The sequence below is a fragment of the Clinocottus analis genome, unplaced genomic scaffold, assembly GCF_023055335.1.
Source record: "Clinocottus analis isolate CAN_PGR_092001 unplaced genomic scaffold, fCliAna1.0.p SCAF_10, whole genome shotgun sequence".
NCBI classification, from domain to species: Eukaryota; Metazoa; Chordata; class Actinopteri; order Perciformes; family Cottidae; genus Clinocottus; species Clinocottus analis.
The window spans coordinates 18,209,294-18,229,596 of record NW_027175821.1 but is presented as its reverse complement, the minus strand read 5'-3'; the positions used below and the strand labels follow the sequence as shown (position 1 = coordinate 18,229,596).

The 20,303-nt window shown below is 45.2% G+C and overlaps 1 protein-coding gene across 1 annotated transcript in view; it reads right to left on the bottom strand.

The window, feature by feature from the left end:
• slit3 (slit homolog 3 (Drosophila)) overlaps positions 1-20,024 on the bottom strand; it is a 232,179-nt gene extending 212,155 nt beyond the window's left edge. The window contains exons 1-2 of the mRNA XM_068594006.1: positions 19,834-20,024; positions 5,220-5,291 (exon numbers count right to left, since the gene is read on the bottom strand). Of these exons, the coding sequence (XP_068450107.1) occupies positions 5,220-5,291; positions 19,834-20,024 (263 nt within the window). The remainder of the gene's footprint in view (positions 1-5,219; positions 5,292-19,833) is intronic.
• Positions 20,025-20,303: the final 279 nt, after the last annotated feature.

Sequence of the window (20,303 nt, the reverse complement as noted above, 5' to 3'; positions counted from 1 at the left end):
ATAAGGGAGGATGCAGAAAGAGAGAGACCCCGAATGAAAGAGAGGAATGGAGTGAGAGCGATATTAAAAGAAGGCTAGGAAACCGAGGAGGACTGAATAAGCTGTGTCAAAAGAGGCCATATCTGGCCTGCCATGTGGACTTGAATTGTTTTGGCGTGACCCTTCCTTTAAATATTCTTTCAAAGAAAATGTTTAGACAGAAATGCAGCTATATTACAGCCATTAATCAGCGGTCTGTCATAGCGGCTCTTTCCACACACACAGTTTGTTGGACAGAAGCGTGCACTTGGAAAGATAACAGACTCAGTCACTCAAACATGCATGCATGGGAATGCACATGGAGCAAATACCAGTGGGGGGGGGTCTGGGTTGAAATGATTTACAACATTAATCATGCAACATACTGTACTTCATACATATACTTTCTTTGCAACATGTATATATGTTTTAAATCACTGAATATTAAGTGATGAACGGTCCGGCATGCCTAAACCAGTTCATACACAGAAACACTGCGACACACGCTCAGAAAAGTAACGAGAGTCGCAGAATACAGTTGAAACTCTGAGCTAACAAAGGCAACCGCACACTACCGGGGAAAAAATACACATTGTACAGAAGAGGCATCCACACACCGCATGTTAGAGATGTGTATGAACACATGAAGAGTACACACAGGTACAGCGCAGCAAGCACACGCCTCCTGACCGCAGCCCATCAGTATTAATCCAACACGTGTATTCTCGTCTCGCTCCATTTCCTCCGTCCTGATAGAAAAGCCGACCTCGTAAACTCGGGGGGTTGCAAGCTGAATCAAGACATAACTGTGAGTAACTATGAGAGTTTATTTGTCCAAATGAGGGATCAACCGCATGCTGATTTATTCAATGAAGTTTATGAAGACGGGGGACTTAAAGCCAAACACATGGTGCGGGGAGTCGATGCTGGCATATTGTTCAGATGAGGTATTGTTTTTATATTGCTCTGTCTGTAGCGCTCGTCATCGAGATGGAGGAAGAGGGAGCGAGGAGAGCAAGTGTGTATTGGTTTCATGTGTGTGAGGCCCGGTGTGTCTAATAACACTTTCATTCAACCATATTAGAGAGTCTTAGCAACCATTAAAAAGCGCACGATGATGTCACGCTTCCTCGTGGCCAAACTCAAGAGCTCTTGGCGTATGAAGGAAATAAGGAAATACTTGAGGGGGTATTAACTTCACTTGTTGTTTACGCACAACGGGTGAAACCACATTAACGTTCACTATCAAGCTCAAGTTTTCACCTACATCGAAATTTGTTTGGAATTACTCAATTTCGCCACAGTCTGGAAGAAATCTCGCAAAGCGACGGCTGCCAAGGATATTACGCTAAGTGTTGCGCATGCAGCACGGAGGCCGAGGCGAGCCGCGTCTGTGATTACAGTCGGACCGCTCGGATTAAAGAGCCTTCAGACCGCTTTTAAAAGAGCAAAAAAGTGTTAAATGTTTCATCGGATGACAGCAAAGAGTCTGAAGCGGGTGTTTTATTGAGGTCGGACACCACATGTGAAGACGTTAAGTAGCACTAAACAAGTCCAACGGAGTTATTTCTTCATGTTTGATTCTGAGATTGTTGAGTTGTGAACGTACAACCACATGATATGCTCACATGTAGTTTGGGGATCTGAGGATGTCAGATTATTTGTAAAGGAAGGCAAGTATGTTCACACGACTAATTATCAATAATGACTAGCCTGTATATATATATACGCATGGGCATTGAGCAATACTTTGTCTGCAGCGATTATCCTTCCCTGGGAAAAATGCGAGAAGTGTTTAACTACATGCAAACGTTTCCCATGGGATGTATGTAAGTGACCAGGAATCCCAGGACTTGGCATGAAGTGTGTGCGTGTGTGCATGCGTGCTTGTGTGTGTGCGTGTGTAATAGAAAGTGAGATATAGAGGTCTGGTAAGTGACAGTAATACCTACAGATAAGGGGAAAGGCTACTTTTGTGACCACGTAGGCTTTTTTTCATCCCTTGATATCGTATGCAACAATGTGTGTGTGTGTATGTGTGTGTGTGTGTGTGTGTGTGTGTGTGTGTGTGTGTGTGTGTGTGTGTGTGTGTGTGTATGAGTGTATACTTTCTCAGACTATCTTCCCCTTCTCAAGCCATCTCCTTCCCATTTCTTTAAGAGACTTACAGCAGGGAAATGTCACAGCAGTTTATCACCAACCACATGAAACAAGCTGCTGGCCACCCCACACACACACACACACACACGCATGCGCGCACACACACACACAGCCTCTTACTCTTGGTCCTTCTCAAGTGCACAGGATGTACACAAAAAGGTCTCTCTCTGTCTCTTTTTCTCAAAAACACTGAAAAACCCGAAAAGTTCATAAATTCATCATAGTCCTCACAGATATGGTTAGAGTTAAACAAATGCGCGAACAAATGCAAACACACACACACAAGCATAAAGTTATTTCCACTCCTCAGTGTAGTTTGTGCCTTCAGTGTATTTTTATCTACCAGTCTGGTTAAAACAGAGTGAGGAGGGAAGCTGCATGCAGCAAACAGTGATTATAGTTATTATAGGCCTTACACACACACACACGCACACACACACACACACACAGATGCACAGACACACATTTGAGCCACTTGAGGCAGAGGAGTGAGAGAGCCCTTGAAGTCAATTAGGACAGCTGAGAGGAGACGAGGAGTCACACTCCTGTGAGGTGCAGCCGTTCAGATATGACGAGTCAGAGCGTCATCGAGGGCTCTTGCATGTCAGCCGGTGTTTTTCTTGTTGAGAGCATGAAGGATGGTGTTTGAAAAAAAGAAGCCGTCCATTTGAGATGTTTACTGACAGCGACGTGTTGAGTCTGTTGTCAATAAATTGTCTTTATGAGTCATTTGGCCGTGTGACAGACCAGTTGTTAGTCAGCCTCAGCTGTTGTATTCCTCCTGAACCGATCTTGTATCACTATGGTAGGCTGTGAAACGTCAAGTTAGTTCAGCTCTTTGTGGCCAATATGCAGAGGAGAAACAAGGAACAACTAAAATATGTATTTCATTTATTTTGTTCAGTTTCTTGTTGAATAGCATGTGCACAACTTGACACAAATCCCCTCTCAAATCTCAAATGTCTGTTCCTGATTTCTCATTTTCAAAGGCTTTCTGGTATCCCTGGCTTGCACAACTTGAAATATGCAGCATTCCCTACTTATTGTTCAGAGAGACATGGGAGTGAATTCTAACTTATCTTTTCTTTCACCGTTTCATATAAAACATGACTCACACTTTCTTGCAAACAATTCCAGGACTGCAACATTTGTTTCAGCAGTTTCAATCCCTGCATGTCATATCTGCTCCAGTTTACACATATGGTTGCTTGGCGTGTCAGCTCATAATTACTATATTATTTAACCTCATAAATATGCAGTAATAATTCAACTCCTTGGATGAGACACGTGCATTCTCTGTTGCTCTAAAATCCTTAATTAGGACGGGAAACTTTATTTTATAGAGACTTGTTTCCCCTATAGCCATATACAGGCCCATTAGGTAAATATAGCACTTGCCTAATTGCTCCAGCATGGCAGCTTTTTTTTCTGTTAATGGGAATCCTTGTAAAGAAACAAATACCGAGACACAATGAGGAAAGAGTCATAATAGACCTGCTGGTACCTGATAGAATAAACATAAAACCCTCATACTTAAATGACTAAATGGGTCGTTTGATAGCATCTCACCGGAGCCTTTTCTTTCTGTGTGTTGAGGTGTGTAATATGTTTACACAACCTAAGCCATCTGAGGGGAGAAAGAAACCAACACTTGCTGTTGGAGATGAGATGCAAAGTCGCACGCTTTGTACGCCCAAACGTCTACTTAGAAATTGATGTGTTTTTTACTGAACTATGACAATGTCGCTCCATGGGGATGAAAGATAGCTTGAAGCTATTTGAAGCTACCAAACATTTATCAAAAGCATGTTCTTTCAGTGCTCCAGTTGTTTGATGGAAGATGACTTATGCTGCGTTCACGCGCTACTTCAGCAGCAGTTTGCCTCAGCAACGGCAGGACGGCGGTGATGACGGGCGGAGCTTCTCAACGCGGAGTTGGACACTTTCAAATCGCGCAAATTCGCGCCGCGTCCAACGCTCTTGTTTGTCCCGCGTCATTAGCGTCATTAGCGCCGGCCGGCAGGAAAATGTGCGTCTTCGCAACCCATCGCGTCTGTGTGTAACGGAGTTAAAAACACACTGTCATTTCCTATTTTCAATGTGTTTTATTTTTGTTTGTTATTCAGCAATCTTGTTGAGTGTGTATGACTTTTATTTTGAAAAGTTGAGTCTGTTTCCTGCGGAGGTTGCGTTTTGCCTTTTCCGCACCTCCTAGGCTCCCGTAGTTCCGTCTTACGTTCACAAAAGGGAGTTACCGTTGAAGGTAAGACGTAGGGAGAATATGTCGCACTGTTTTGTTTTATTCTTCTGAAATGTGACCGTTTGTTGGACACGGTGATGGTCGCTGATGCACTCGCGGTGTCCAGCTGTCGGGTTGATAGTTTAGACGGTAGAAGTGCGTGTTTGGTGGGTGTTTTTATTTGGCGCCAATTGTACTGTCCATATCCGGCCGCCTTGTCATATATTTTCCCTGTATACGTTCTTCTGTGTGTTTAGGAGCTTCATGTGCGTAGACAGACTGGAAGGAAATGTATGTGTGTTGTCTTCTGCAGAAAAATAAACAAGTGCTGGAAAAATTCAACGGAGCCGACTTCTTCTGTGTCCCGAACAAGTCCGTTACATGTGCATTGACTTTGCGTGTAAACTAGTCGCGTGAATAACTTGCGCCGTGTTTGGTGTGAACGCAGCATCACAGCGGCCCTGCAGTTGCAGTTTTGGGAAGCACCTCGTGAAAAGTTGAGTCGAGCTCTTTGGAAAGCAAATCACACAAAGAGATTTTAGAGAATTAGTCACATTCCCAGATTCCCTTGTTCTTTGGATTTTCTCGTACTCGGCTCGCTTATACGAGCGAACAGAGGAAAAAACACAACTCGGAGGAGTTTTTGCACGAGGCCTTTAATCTTTGGACATAAACCCAGGAACAAATAAACATGACGGGACCAAAAAGCAAGAGCGGAGCGTTCAGTGTAATTTGATGAACCTGGCTGAACAACAGTCGAGTCAGCAGCAGTGAACAGAAACAAAGGAGGAAACAGACTCACAGGATCCGGAGGTTCTTGAGGCCAGAGAAGTCCACCTTCGTGACCCTGGTGATGTTGTTCCTGTTCAAATCCCTGCAGAGAGACAAACAAAGGTGATCGCTAATGAGATTGAGTGTGATCAACAGTATGAACTTAGATGAATGACACGGTGTATCTTCACAGCACACCGTTTGTATTATTTAAAAGAATGCGTCAGAGCAAATGAACATCGGTGAGGAAGGACTGAGTGTGTGTGCGTTGGTGTGTCGCTGTGTGTGTTCTTGCTCCGGCAAATTAGCGAATGTGTTAGTCGGACAGAGCGTGGGAACGGCCCACAGCATATGAGCCCACACACACACACACACAAACATACAAACACAAACAAACACAAACCAAAACACACAAACACTCCTACCGTGTGGGCACCAGGAAAATTGTGCGCACACACTCACACTTCTCCCCACACACTTATCGCGCCTGCCGCTCTGACTTATTTAGAAGTTTTCCAGTGAAAAAAAGAGAAAAAGAAGTGGGATGAAATTATTTTCTCTTTCCATCATCAGAGTTTAAAAGCTTATCGTGTTTCCTGGCTGTCATTCAATCTGTTTTAACTGCGGGTGCACAATGTATGCACACTGCAATGTGAACTGACTGCCTGAGTGTGTGTGTATAGACTGGTTCCCTTTATACGGGTTTGCTGTTTATTGAAACGCTGTCGTACTGGAGGAATTAGGGCAAGGAAAAAAGAAAAAACACACACACACACACACACGAGCGAGCGCAGACAAACAAAACACACAATTTTCTCTCCTATTACACACACACACACACACACACGACTCTCTTTCGCTCGTTTTGTAAGCGTCCCCTCGCCCTCTCTGGCTGACAGACGCACACACTCACACATACACATAAACACAGTCTGGATTTGCCAAGCAGGCCTGCGTGTGTGTTTTTCATAATACACCTAAACATTTATAAATCTGATTTAAGACCATATTAGGTTTCAAAAGACTTCTCCAAGCTGCCATGGCAAGTACCACTAATAAGAGCCATACCCCGGCCTGAGACTGAGAGCGCCGCTGTGGTCGAGGGCAGCTCGTCCCAAGAGCTCAAAATGGGGTCCGGGAGTCCGACAAGGGTCCTTGAAAGGTCCCGGGGCCGAAGAGAAGATCCCACATCTCATCTGATGTCACGTGAAATCACTGCTGATCAGTGCAGACCGTTATGAATCCTTCTGCAACAACAGATGCGCTCTCAGAGTGAGCTCCAAGTCAAGAATGGAGGGTTTCGTGATATGAGAAAAAGCTGAAAGGACTTTAAATACACTTTCAATTACATTTTGCCATCGGGCCAAATAGATAGTGGAGATAGAGAAAGGCAGGGAGACCGTGAAAGAGGACTATGAGACCAACGGCAGGCCAATGCCCACAGCCCATGAGCCACACTACCTGTCAGGAAACCCATAGAAATGAAGTAAAAATAGCTTTTCAATGTGTCAATAAGCTGACAGACTCTAAAATGACTGAACCCGAAACCACAAAGATGAAGTTGCCGTTACGATGATGTCGCATTCCTTGTAATCATGGACGAACGTCATGAAGCGGTGCAGGCATTGGGAAGCAGACACAAACACAGAGGGAAAGGAGAGTCTGAGCCTCATCCGTCCTGCCAGTGCACTCCAGACACCACATGTACGCTTCTGACAGCGAGCCACTTCCCCGTCACCCAGACTCCATGCTGCTGGGTCTTGTCACGGGCTTTCAGTGTGTGTGTGTGTGTGTGTGTGTGTGTGTGTGTGTGTGTCAGTTCCTTGGAAAGTGCAGCATCTTGATAAGCCTTCTTGGACGTGGTGAAACGTTCAATACAGCATTGATTTGTCGTTTTCAACTCGAGGAAAGAGCTGCTTCCACGGTGAAAGAATTCATTTTTTTTTTTAATATTTATTTTTGGACTTGTAATTTGAAGTATCTACTCACTTCTGAGTGACTTTGGAGACAGGATCCAACCCGAATGCTTCTGTTCCACATCTATCAATGTTCTCCTCCCTGTCTTACCCCTCTGCTATCTGTCTGTCTTCATCTTTTCACTTTCTTTCAGTTCCTCTTCCTCTTCCCTTCATCTATCCTCCATCGGTCCTTTCCCCAGTCACTAGTCTTTCATGGCAGTCTGTCAGTCCTTCACAGCTTTTCCCCCATGACCCCAGCCTTAAACCTCCACTTTTTCTTTTTCTCTCTAATCTCCCCCGTTTACCGTGTCTCCCTCTCTTTCAATCTCTCACGTCTTATCTTTCACAGTTGACTAAACACTTTTTCTTTGCCTCCCTCTGTTTTTCTGCCTCGCTCTAATCTCCCCTCTTTTATCTCAATCTTTCCCTCTTTGGCTACATTTTCCCACTCTTCGTTTCTTTTTTTTTTGTACCTCTGCCTTTTGCCCTTATCTCTCTCATCCTTATCTCCATCTTCCTCCTTGTCACAGTGGAAACTTGTGCTCTCACCAGGGAAACCACTCTCGCCTCAAACAAACAGCGAGGACAGGGCCAGGTGGAGCGCCATCACCCGATCACACGTCCCCTCCCAACGAGTGAGAGAGCCAAGGTCATCGCCGGAGCACCACGAGATGTGGTGTGAAATGAAATGATAACATTGTGCAACAAATCAAAACACACGGCTGTATTCACAAACAGAAAAGGGGAAAAGTATGACGTCTCATTCTGATCATCAAATACACATGAATTCATAATTTGCCCTCTCAGACCATTTTAGTTTGCTATTGTTACGAAAGTACGTACAAAACTCAACTCCCTCCGCTTCATTCTTGGTCCAATATGTAGCCCATCTGGTTCATAATATATATTTATATTTTACACTTGCTGTTGTATTGGGCCGATGTAAAAGGTTGTAGATCATTATTATTCTGCTCTATACAGCTGGGTAAAGTGAATACACAGTAGGCGGGCTCACCTTTTCATTTGTCATTAATGGTTATGCATAAACAAGATGAAGAGTGAGCAATTAGCACCAATCTTTTCAGTATAACTTTGATTGACTTCCATCAAAGAACTGATCATATAAAGGAAATGGCTACACGGGTCTTTCAAAGCGCTGCAGAGAAAACTCTGATGGGAGAACTAATCCTCTAATTAGCACATACACAAAGATTCAAACATCATTGAATGCAAAGAAAATATTAAAATCTCAAGCGCTTGGCGTTGGTGGTGGAGGGAAGAGCGGGTCAGCGGATTAGTCGTAAGGTTATCGCGGCTGAGCTGAACAGCGGCTCGAGCGTGTTTGGATGTCGGTAGCCACGAGCTATCGAGCACCTGACGGCAATCAGCAGTAATGAGAGAGCGGCTTCAGCGCTCTGCATGAGCTAACACAACGCTCCATCATGAGGCTTTATATAGGAGTTAGCACAACCAGTGTTGTGCATCGAGGTCTGGACTTCTGTAATCTCAGACAGGAAGGCCTTTGTTTCATGCAGACGTTCAGGAAAAGTTGTTTGAAAAGAGCTGAGAAACAGCAGGCTGCCATTATACTTCAAAACAATGTCTTTCTGCTGCAGAGTAAATGTTTGCAGGCAACATGAATATAAAAAAATCAAAATATTAGCTTAAAAAAATGGCTACGGAGGATCCAACTTAAAGCTTGTGAGGCGGCCATTTTTATGCACCTGGTGCGCTGAAGTGTGGGTGTCCACCCCACCCAGCAGTAAAGCTTAGCTTAGCTTTAAATTTAACTGACCAGCTGGCAGTCAAACAACTAACAAGAGGCTTTAGCACAAAAGCTCTAACCGCTGTTTGTTTCCATTACAGGCAGAGGTACGGCGCGCATGTGTGTGAGTGTGTGTGTGTGTGTGTGTGTGTGTGTGTGTGTTTACGACAATGGGATAAGACAAGAATGCAAACAGCAGGTGTTCGGGGAATTAATGTGCCATACAACCCGTGTACAAAAGGCAGCTCCCCAGCACATCTCACCCCAGACCAGTGAAACCAGTGAACCTTACAGTCTGGCTCCTTTGGGCCATGATACTGGTTGACTGTACACACACACACACGCACACACACACGCACACACGGCTGGTGTGCGGAGGCCTGATTCACTTCAGGCACAGCTTTATTGGTGGCTTCACCTCAGAGACTGAGAAATAACTATTAGAAAACAGTCTTCAGCGAATGACCGATCAGGTGACAAAGACTCCCGAGAGCTCAATGCAATGAAGCGCCGGACCGACCTGCAACCGTGGTAAACCATGACATGTTGAGTGAAGACATGAGTTGAAAGGTTTGAAATGTCTGGTTTTGGGCCGTTCCGTCGTGCTCTGCCTATTTCAATCCGTCCTGTTTTTAGTTTTCTTGACCTTTGTCCTCTTGCTCTCTATCTAGGACCACAGCGAGGAATAACGATTAACTGCTGCGAACAGTTTCCTCTCTCTGCTCCGTCTCTGTCTAACTGTCTCCGACACGGGGACATTTCCTTGTTTCCACTTTGTCTCTCACTCTATCAGCGGGCTTATCTCTCCATCACTCCATCCTTTCCCTTTCATCCTTTGTTGTTTCTGCGTCCAATGCTTCGTTTCCGAATGCGCTCGCTTCCTGCTCCTAATCTCCTGTTATTTTCCACAAGGCTCTTGCGCCGCTTCACTTTCTCATTCCTCCTTTCTTGTTTTATATCCTTCTTCCTCTCTCTAAGATAGGTATGCTCAATTTCGCTCTAGAAATCCAAACAGTTGCGCAAATGCATCCTAATTGCCTTCTTCCTCTTCCTCTGGGCTCTACATAGCAGTGTGTACGCCACCAGAAGCAGAGGGCAGGCGTCAAGCTGCTTCAAAATTACCCTTTATTGCAGCTGCAATCCATCTACTTCAAATGCTCTGATATGACATTTGGCAACACCTGCTTAGCCTTTTTTGATCTAATCACTAATTGTAACCTCACTTGATTGAAGGAGAAGAAAGGTCAGGAGAAAAACCAGCCAGAGCAGGAAAAAAAGACGCGATAATGGTTTGAATTGAATCAAATTAAACTAATTATTCTGCTCTCACTTTGCATGTAGGTGCAAATCAAGCAAGCCAAACACACTTCCAGTAAAGGTTACAGACAAGGCACTGGCCTTTGTAGTTTTTTTCTGGAAGCAATTGTGAAACTGGGCAACAAAGTCACCAGAAAGAGATGAGAGACCATAAACAAGAGCCAGACCAAAAGTAATGTAAACGTTGAACCTGGACACCAAGAAGGACACTCGGTTAAAAAAGTGCAGACGACTTGTCAAATGCATCGCATTGCCTCCACTGCCAGGAAGATGAAGAAGAGTGAAAGATAATTACTGACAGATTGACAATAAGTTCCCATAGGAGGAACCCCACAGTGACACGTGTAGCTAGTCCACAGGAGTGAAATTAAATTGCCCAACAGTAACAAAGAGCTGTTCACAGTGTTGTAATGGCAACACATTAGCTTCAGACAGCTAACATGATGACGACACAAGGAGTTCCTATGGTAAGGATTCAACAGAGGCACGAGGAGCGTGTTAAAGGGAATTGTTTAACGTCTTGTTTATTGAAAGTGAGAGTTTCCTGCCACATTAAAACCATAGTCATCCTCATTGTCCACAAGCTTGAACAAGAGCCAGTGTTTAGCATTATGTAAATATATCTTCAGGAAGGTTTTTGTTATTTTATCCATTTCAACTTACCTGTCCGCTCTCATTTTAGAGGAACGCTTCAGATTGGATTGAGGTCCAACGCAGCTCAAATAAATTATACATTCCAACTGAATATAGTTAACATCTTTCAGACTTGTGAATAACTCATGTCTACAAGACGACTGGGTCAAGTAGGACGAGTTCTCCATTTAATAAACATGAATGATGAAAGTAAAAGACGTAACCGTGGAAAACCTTCCAGAGACGGACATGCTCAGTCCCCGTCTCCGCTTGCAAACCATGTATCGTCTACAAGAGTTTACCAGGATCTTCAAGTTTGGGAAAAATTTGGGGTTATGTGGAAAAGTTGGTCTCCCGTGTGACCGTTTACTGCCGTGTTGAATCTCAGCTATAGTGACACTAATAGGAAGTGAACTCTCTCGTATTACAGAACTGCTTTCTGGGATGCACGGCAATCATCACTTGGAGGTTTTGGGCATTCACACACACACACACACACACACACACACAAACACACACTGCGAAAGGCTTATGAGCAACCGATACAGACACACTCATACAAGACCTACCTTTGAGGACACCATGTCCTTTTTGTATTTGAAATCACACATGGCAGGTCGTTTAAAGGCTCACATTGATATTACGTTGACTCTGTATCCCAAAATTCGAATTTTTCCGACCGAACATAAATAAATATTACTTTCTCAAACTCATCTGTGGCACTGCCTTTAAAACCAAATGCAGCCTTTCCATCAACCCTCTGTTGTGTGGTTGTACACACATGAAGAGCTGAATAATAGGAACCAACTCAACATTACCCGTAATTATATGATTTTAAATTAAAAAGCAACCAAATTACTCGAGCCTGGCAGCCTACCACTTGCACACACAAAAAGTAGCCGTAGTACGTTCACAGACAGCCATCAAATTCAGCCACAGTGCAATTTACACGGCAAGTACTGGCTCACGCCACTGAGGGAGATCTGCTGCGAAGACAAAGGTTGGCCTGCTGCGATGCGTTGACTCTGTTCCCGCTGTTGGAGAGTCTTCCTCGCGGAGGCTATGCGAGCTTCTCCGACACGTTCTGACACTTGACATTTAACATTTTATCCGGCCAGAGCTGCTCACCACACATTTGTCACAATGGGTAAAAAAAAAAATGTTTTCTCTCTTTCTGTTTTGTACAAATAAGCTACTTTTCTTGACATTTGCAAGGTCTGGAATGCTAACAGAGGAAACAAACAAAATGTGGGCGAATTTCTTTTTCTTCAAGAGAGAGAGGAGCGAGGAAGAGCGGCGGAGACGCTGATGATAAAGGAGCCATTAAGCAGTCAAATACTTTCACTCCAGCGGCCTGAAGGACACTCGCTTCCCTCCATAAAGGGGAATCTAGTCGGAACGATGCGCAACACAAACTCCTCCGTCTCATCCGCACTCCTCCAACACTATCTCTCTCCGTCTTTTTAAATGACTCGCTGGTGCAGTGATCGGGTTGTATTGCGTCTCCCTGTTCGTTTCTCCCTTTTCGCATGTCATCCTCCATTGCTTGGTTTTGCCGTCCGTCACAGTTGGTTTCTCTTCCCCCTCCGAGACTCGATGCCATGTCAACCGAACGACAGTCATAGTTTGGTGTCACTGTTGACCACGCAGGCTTGACCACATTAGGGAGTCGCCTGCAAGCATCCTTTTCTTTGGAGTCGCGAGCCAAGAGGACTATAAACCCACGCTGTATTTGGTTAGCTCTTTTTCTTTGCCCGGAGTTTATTGGGCTGCGTTGCTTTTGTCTAGATTTACTACTGTTGTACTGTAAGTAAACGGGGTGGGGGTGGAGGGGTAATCTGGCCGCCGAGAGGACACTTGACGAGAACAAGGACTGCTGCTTCCTCAACGGAGGCCAAGGCAGAAAGAAAAAGATCAGAGCATTGAAGAATGCGAGAGGTCCGGATGAACGAGCGACTGAGAGAAAGTGAATGATAGAGACGGAGAGAGAAAGAGAGAGAGATGGAGAGAAAAAGAGAGAGAGAGAGAGAGAGAGAGAGACGGAGAAACGCACACATGCAAAGTGCAGCGACGAGCTTTCCCATCAGCTTCCAGCTGCAGCATAAACAGGTCCGTCACTCTGGGCTTGGATGCAGATCGGACCGAAAAGGGAAAACTGTGGCGCAAGTCACACTCTCGTAGAGTACACACTCACTGCATGCACACAAATAAACACATGCACACATGTAAAGTGGAGGCGGACACGCAGAAACACACACCGGGCAAAAAGAAAGTCCCTGCCGAAGGGATATAATGTGTTGCTTTGGTGACAGTGGCCTAACAAAACAGTGGCAAAGCTTGTTAACATCAAATGACTCCAAGCGTACAGCACGCACTCACTCTCACACACACACACACACACACACACACACACACACAAACCCAGACTGGCATTACAGTATGACACACAACCAGAAGTCCTCCGTCTGACGACTTCTGGTTCAGCAGAAAATCACAGAGGGTCTTTCGTGACTGTGGGTTGTTTCTATATGACACAGCCTCTCTCTCTCTCTCTCTCTCTCTCTCTCTCTCTCTCTCTGTCTCTCTCTCTCTCTCTCTCTCTCTCTCTCTCTCTCTCTCTCTTTCTCGTTATGTCAAAGTTTCCAACTACAACCAATTGCACGTTTAATCCGGTAAACGCATGGGAGCGTACTGCGTGTGTGCCTAATGATGAGTGTGTGTGTGTGTGTGTGTGTGTGTGTGTGTGTGTGTGTGTGTGTGTGTGTGTGTGTGTGTGTGTGTGTGTGTGTGCCCGGCTGAATACGTACATTCTTCTTCTTCCTTCAATTCTCCTCCCATGAGTGTGTATGTGTCTTCATTTGCAATATAAATGTACCTCTTTAATGCAAGAATGCTGGGGTCTTTGTTCTCGCACCATCTTTGTGAGGACCCATTTTAAGACCTTGAGGATGACGGTATTCTTTTGGCTGGCGTTCACTACTTCAAAGCGTTGTTCGAGGGTTGAAAAGACAATTATAGTTTCATACAACCTGGGTCTTATTTTAGTCGTTTCGGCCATCAAATCATCATTCTTATCTGTAATTATATCACATTACACACCAAGTAAAAAAAATAAAATAAAAAAAAAGGCCAGACCACAAGCCGTCAGACGATCACAGAGATTTCAAACCAACCCCCAGGTTAGCAAAACTTACTTTGAAGAGAAAATGACGGCAAACTGTGAAGTAATCACCCAAATTATTTGCGGTGAACATCCATCACAGTTAAGTTCTCTGACAAAGCGAACGTTCAGCACTCGTGCACACAGCCGTTTCTGAGGGATTTCAGGTGTGCTCACGTCCAGCTTATCCTACAAATAAAATGTGTTTCATAATGCCGTTAACTGACTTGTTTACAACCTGTCCGGTGTCCTCACTTCTGGCTGCTCACGCTTCCTGGTTAGCGAAAGTAACGAGGAGACAAAACTACAACTCAAGTTGTAACGTACTCTGTTTTTCCTTTGATGGATGAGTTCAGAATTAGGTTGGGTTTGGGGTTTGGCGTACTTGTGTAGAAGGTTGGGGTAAGGGCCGAGGAATGCATTACGTCAGTGAGTGTCCTCGCAAGTGCAGTGCAATTAATGCGTACATTGGTGCAAGTGTGCATTCATTCGTCCGCATATATTTCCCTGTGCGTATGCCAGTGAGTGTGTAGCACCGCTCTGCCCGTGTGCGTATAATGTTTGTGTGTAACGTACGTGTGAATACAGTGTTTTAACGCTGCCAGCTTGCTCTTTTTTCCCAGAAGGGCCGTGCCCACCGTCAGTGCCAGCTTGCTTCCTCTTTGGCAGCCTGAAAGTCATTATTTATAAAAAAAAAAAAAAAAAAAAAAAAAGGTCAACTCCCCGCCTGCTGGAGATACTCGGGGAGGAGAATATCACCCACTGACCTAGAACTGCAGACTAAATATTGGTTACCTTCACTCGTGCCATTTGGCATACCATAACCGAATCAAACATAGTTGGAAGGGCACAAAATGGTTACCACGGGATGGCCGCAGATGATAGGCGTGACATTAAGAGGCTGTTTGAGAACAGCAAGCTCATTGTGGCTTTCGCTTCTTAGTTTAGACTTGTCTGCTATAGCAATAACCCTCGGCTGCTCCTCAGATGTATTACATCACCATCATAACCTAACAGTAAAGAACAGTCTTCGCTGAACGATGGCTTTAATTCAAGTCACCAAAGCATGTGTGCTGACTTAAGCTGGCCTCAAAGTAGCGCACATATACAGAAATGCTGCACCAACAAAATACGTCGGTAATTAACTCCCTGGTTTCCACAAACGTTGGCAAAGAACCAACACAGCATGGTTAGCAGAGATCCATGGCAATGCATCTCTGACTTATCAGACTTCCTGGTTGCAGCGACTGCTCGGGTCTCGAGTGAAAGACAGACGGGACCAAACTGCAGTGAAAAGGATTCCTCCTGATCTTATCAGACGTGGACAGGTAAGCACCAAAGTAAAAATTACACACACACACACACACACGCACACACACACACACACACACACACACACACACACACACACACACACACACACTCACAAAGATTCCAGTCCCACCATGGAATGCCGTTTCACAGCCGAGGGTGTGGTGGTTACAGCGTCCATTAACCAATCAACACCAGGCTTTGATAAGAGCCAGAAGCGGAGGCTGGAACGTGTGTGTGTGTGTGTGTGTGTGTGTGCCCACTCTACGCACAGAAACACACACACACACACACACACAGTGGCAGGATCTTAGCATGCGCTCTATAGTAGGTTGGCACGCTGAGAGGAAATGGGAGCTGTGAAAACTCCACTAGAGAGATGCTGCTGGCAAACTGGAAGTGTGAGTGTGAGTGTGTGTGTGTGTGTGTGTGTGTGTTGGAGCAGGAGGTGGAGGTCAGAGAGATACTGGTGACGAGAGGTAAAGAGGAGAGGGAGATGGGCCAGAAGAGAAGGTAGAGTGAGGCAAAGGTGAGAATAAGCAACAGGGGAAGTTAACACAAAGGAGCGCAAAGGAACGCCGAGGGATGAGAAGAAAGTACCAGAGATGTCGGAAAGAGAAACAAAGCTGATGTCAGGATGAAGAGTCGGGGAGGGAAATAAAAAAAAAAGACCTTTGTCCTGTGCCAGATGAGGCTAAAGAAAGTAGAGAAGGTGTTGCTCATAAATGAAACTTGCCAAAACTTTCTCAAAGTGCCGTTAGAGAAGGGAAAGAAAAACAGGGAGTTTAGATCAGAATTAGTTAGTGTTAAGTTGGCTGCGGCAGCTTGACCGCTTCCAGCAGTGAACTCCCTCAACTGCGAACACGCACACCAACATATACGTATGCGATCATACATATTACACTCAAACATGTCCTGATCGCGGCCCAACCAACCGCAGGGACCCTTGTTGAAGTGTACAGCCTTCAGTATCCCCTCGTTTCACAGCACTTGGGGCAACAGTTTGGAATTTGCAGCTCTGAAAATCAACACTCCAGTGTGTGTGTGTGTGTCTGTGTGTCTGTCTGTGTGTGTGTGTACGTGGCCCCTGTTGGGCAGGTGTGAATTGGACCCGGGAGAGAAAAGCCGTCCCTGTTTTCCAATCCATTTTACCCAGCCTCGTTAAGCCTGTTAAGCCTCCCCCAAAACCCTCCACTCAAATTAGATGCAAATGAGGTCTCAAGTGGCTTCCCAAGGAGGACATTACGGAATTGACTGGCCTGAGGTAATCTGTGAGGCGGCCTGCGAGTGTGTGTGTGTGGAAGCATGTGTGTGTGTGTGTGTGTGTGAACAGTTGAGGGCACCACTGTTTTTTTTCTCGTTAACCTTTCCAAATGCTCTGTTTACAATAGTGGGCTTTGAAAGAGCTTCATCCCGTAGTTTTGACAGGTGGACTCCGGCTCTGACTGTTGCTCTCTTCACTTCTGCAGGCGCTGGATATTGAACTGGATTTAAAGTAGCTGTGTGTAATAAAGAGAGCAAGTGGGGACTAAGTCCGCAGGTTCAAAGGACCACACTGGTGCTGTTATAATGATTTTTCATCTGGGCTTTCAAAGTAAGAGTCTGCATTGTATACTTTTTCATCGTTATACTGTATATTATCAGCATATCCTCTAGTTTTTTCATCAGTGAACTTAACTTGTGCCCGATTTCCCTCGATGTGTGTCGTGTTCTTCGGCTTCAGCCAGCAGTGGTTTTCTACATTTGTTTCCAGTAACCTCCACAGAGTCCAGAGAGAGCGTTTTATTCGGTACATGTGGCTCGAGCGAGCGCGATAAAGCGAGCGGCGCATGTAGTAGCTGAAAAAGATTTTCCGCTCGAGATAAGGCGAGAGTCGTGTCCCTTACTCAAACGCCACATGTCTTGTGGTCTTGTACTCTGGTGTGGTGAGGCTACCATTGATGGAGAACAATGTATTCCCCCTCTTTATGGATTCATCCTTATGTTTCTGGGCATTTCTGCAAAACGGTGAGTCTATGAAGGAAACCAAAACTTCCCCATGAGGCCAAACGACAAATTCAGAAAAGAAATGTCAGGTGGAGCGTCTGGATTTTTAAATGTAAGGGTGAAATTATACTTTCAAAAGCTACAAACACGTCGGCGTCTTGTCCTGTTTTCTAGTTTAAAACAAAGAACGTGGCATTCGCTTTTATTTCACTAATAACCACATGATGAGTTTACGTATGTCTTGAAACAACGCGTGGCTCCAATGGCTCTCCCTTTGGCTACACACAATTGCGAATAAGTGACGTTTTAACAAATAAAAAGGTGAAACGAGGATAAAAACATTGATCATGTTGATGTTCAGTATTACAACTGAGGAAATACGGACATATTCCAAAATGATGGGAACTTTACTTGGATGCAAATGAGCATTTTTACTCATAACTTAACAAACTTGGCCCTTTAGTTACGAGAATATGTCGTCCACGTGGACCACATCCCAGTTGCCGAAGCCAAATCCCTGCTCAGGGCAATAACACTCATCTTTCTTTCCTGAAAAGTTTCCCCATCTGCCGTGACCTTTAGAACTGGAATCTCATCCATTTTAATGTTTCCCATCTCAGACTCCCTCAAATATATCCGACAAAGAGCGAGCGATGAAGGCGGGCAGAGCGCGAGGGGAAGAGGGAGGGAAAGAGCAACTCTTGGCCAAAGTCACAGCTGAAACACTGACCTGGATAAATCAGGGAAACATAAACACATACTTTCTGCAGTAGAAAGGGAGGGAGGTGTGTCTGCTACCCCAAATATTCCACCCCGGAGACCCCAGCGAGAGGCAGGGGGACCCCCGTTGTCCCCTCCCCATCACCGCCCGCTCTAATTATTTATTTTCCTAGGGTGTAAATGTCTTCGGGGGATTGCTGTGTAAAAGCCAACGGGTCCTGGGAGGTCACGCCAGTCCTGTGGGACGGGAGCGGCACGGCCCTCGTTGTTCACACTCACTCCTCGCGCACACAATCACACGAGCCAACCCAAACACGCGGACACAAATACACAAACATGTCTCAAACAAACACATGCAAAAAGAAAGAAACGCAGGGACGAATGCTCATCGTATGTTCTCCCTCCCTCCCACACACACACACACACATATCCACGCATCAACAAACACGACCCCCCACTTCCCTCTGCAGCCTGCTGATTGTGTTTGTTGTCTCAGGGTTAGGCCTGTTGTTGATCCCCCGCGGGGCTTTTGGCGGCTCCGTTATCATGCATAATCACTTCCATACCTTGACGGCACATAGGTGTGTGTGTTCGTGAATGCGTGTGTGTGTGGCTGCGGGGGTGTATACGTGTATACGTGTCAGGATCAGGCTGGAGGTGGCAGCAGCGGCTGTCAGGGGTCCGTCTCTGCCTCGGGAATGAATATCATTTCAAACTAACTGTCACCAGGTTTTCGAAAGAGAAAAAAAAAAAAACACGCTGAAAGTATTTTTTTTCAAGAGAAAAAGTCACCGTTTAGGATTTCACACAAATTGCTGAGGATCCAATGCCCAAATAAAGGACATGAAGAGACTTTACTGCAACGCGAGTGAGGAAGAATATGAAAAGGATCTTTCAGGAGCTCGCTGCGTCTTCTCACCTTTCGTTTTGACCCGTTTAGAAAGTTAATTACTCCTCTAAAGCTGCTTCACACTGTTTTCCTAACAGCCTCCCTTCACCGGGCAGTATCATGTGCCCCATCTATTATGTGTACAACCAAAAGGGAAGCAGTCTGGTATTCTTTCAGCCAGGAGGTCTGCTGTGTATAACCGATCCCCCAGAAGATACCCCTTGTTTTGCATCGGGGGCCCAACACCAGCAATAGTGGGTTATTTCCCCATGTATCAGCCTTATGAGGCTAAAACGCCTCTAAAAGTTTAAAATACCACCTTAATTTACTTTCTAAACTTTTGGAGAAATGTTTAGCCCATTTTCTAATTCTAAGGAAAGGGTAGACGTTACTCATCTGTATCAACTACTATAAACTGATTCAGTTAAGTTGTAACACATGCAAAACACAACCATCAATGAATATTACTCTGGAAATAAAATGAGCCTCATCATGATCACTGACTGAGGTTCAGAGTTTAAATCCATTGCAGTTCAAGTGGAATTTAAACACAACGATACGCTTACTCAAAAACAAAATGTGTTGATTCTCGAGAGAAACAAAATCAAAACGCAAGTTAAGTTTTCATTTAGTGAACAAAGCTGAAGGTTGAAATGTCCAATGAATGGTGTTTTTAAAGTTAGAAGCTGGAGCTCCATCGCCTCTGATAACTCAGTCCTGAGTCCTTCAAAGCACGGCACGTCTGTCATGGAGGCGACAGTAAGCTCTCATGTCACTAAACCACTGTTGTTCTTTAGGGTTTACGCGCACCTCGAGGCCACGGCGCACGCGAACATATTATTTTTAAAGCCGATGACAAGACAGACAACACGGTTTGCTTTTAAACTGTCATGAAATCCCACTTACAGGCGCTCGGCATTCCTCGGTATTCCTTTCGGCACCGTCTTCAAGCCGAGACCCTGGCAGTCCACATGCGATCCGGAGCAGCTGCACTTGTGTGGGCATCCAGTCACCGCGGCAGCGCACAGCAGCAGCGCCAGAACCAGAGCCCAGACCCGGCACAGCGGAGCCCGCTCCTCCGGCCCCATCGGAGGCATGATATCCACTGGAAGTAGTCCCGAACCGAAGTTAATTGAAAATCCGCGGGTGGGAAGTGGACGTCGTGGAAGTACGGATCCGGGAAAAAAAAAAAGAGGTCAAAGGAGGTCGTTCGACTATGTGGTAGAATTAAAAAAAAAAAAAAAAAAAAAGGAAGAAGAAGTGATGGGAGCCGAAATCAATCGCGTGTTGCAGAAGTTCACCAAAGTTTCTCTCAAGAGACTCGATCAGTCACAATCTCCTTGAATCGCTCCCTTGCCATTGAAGAGAAGCAAAAA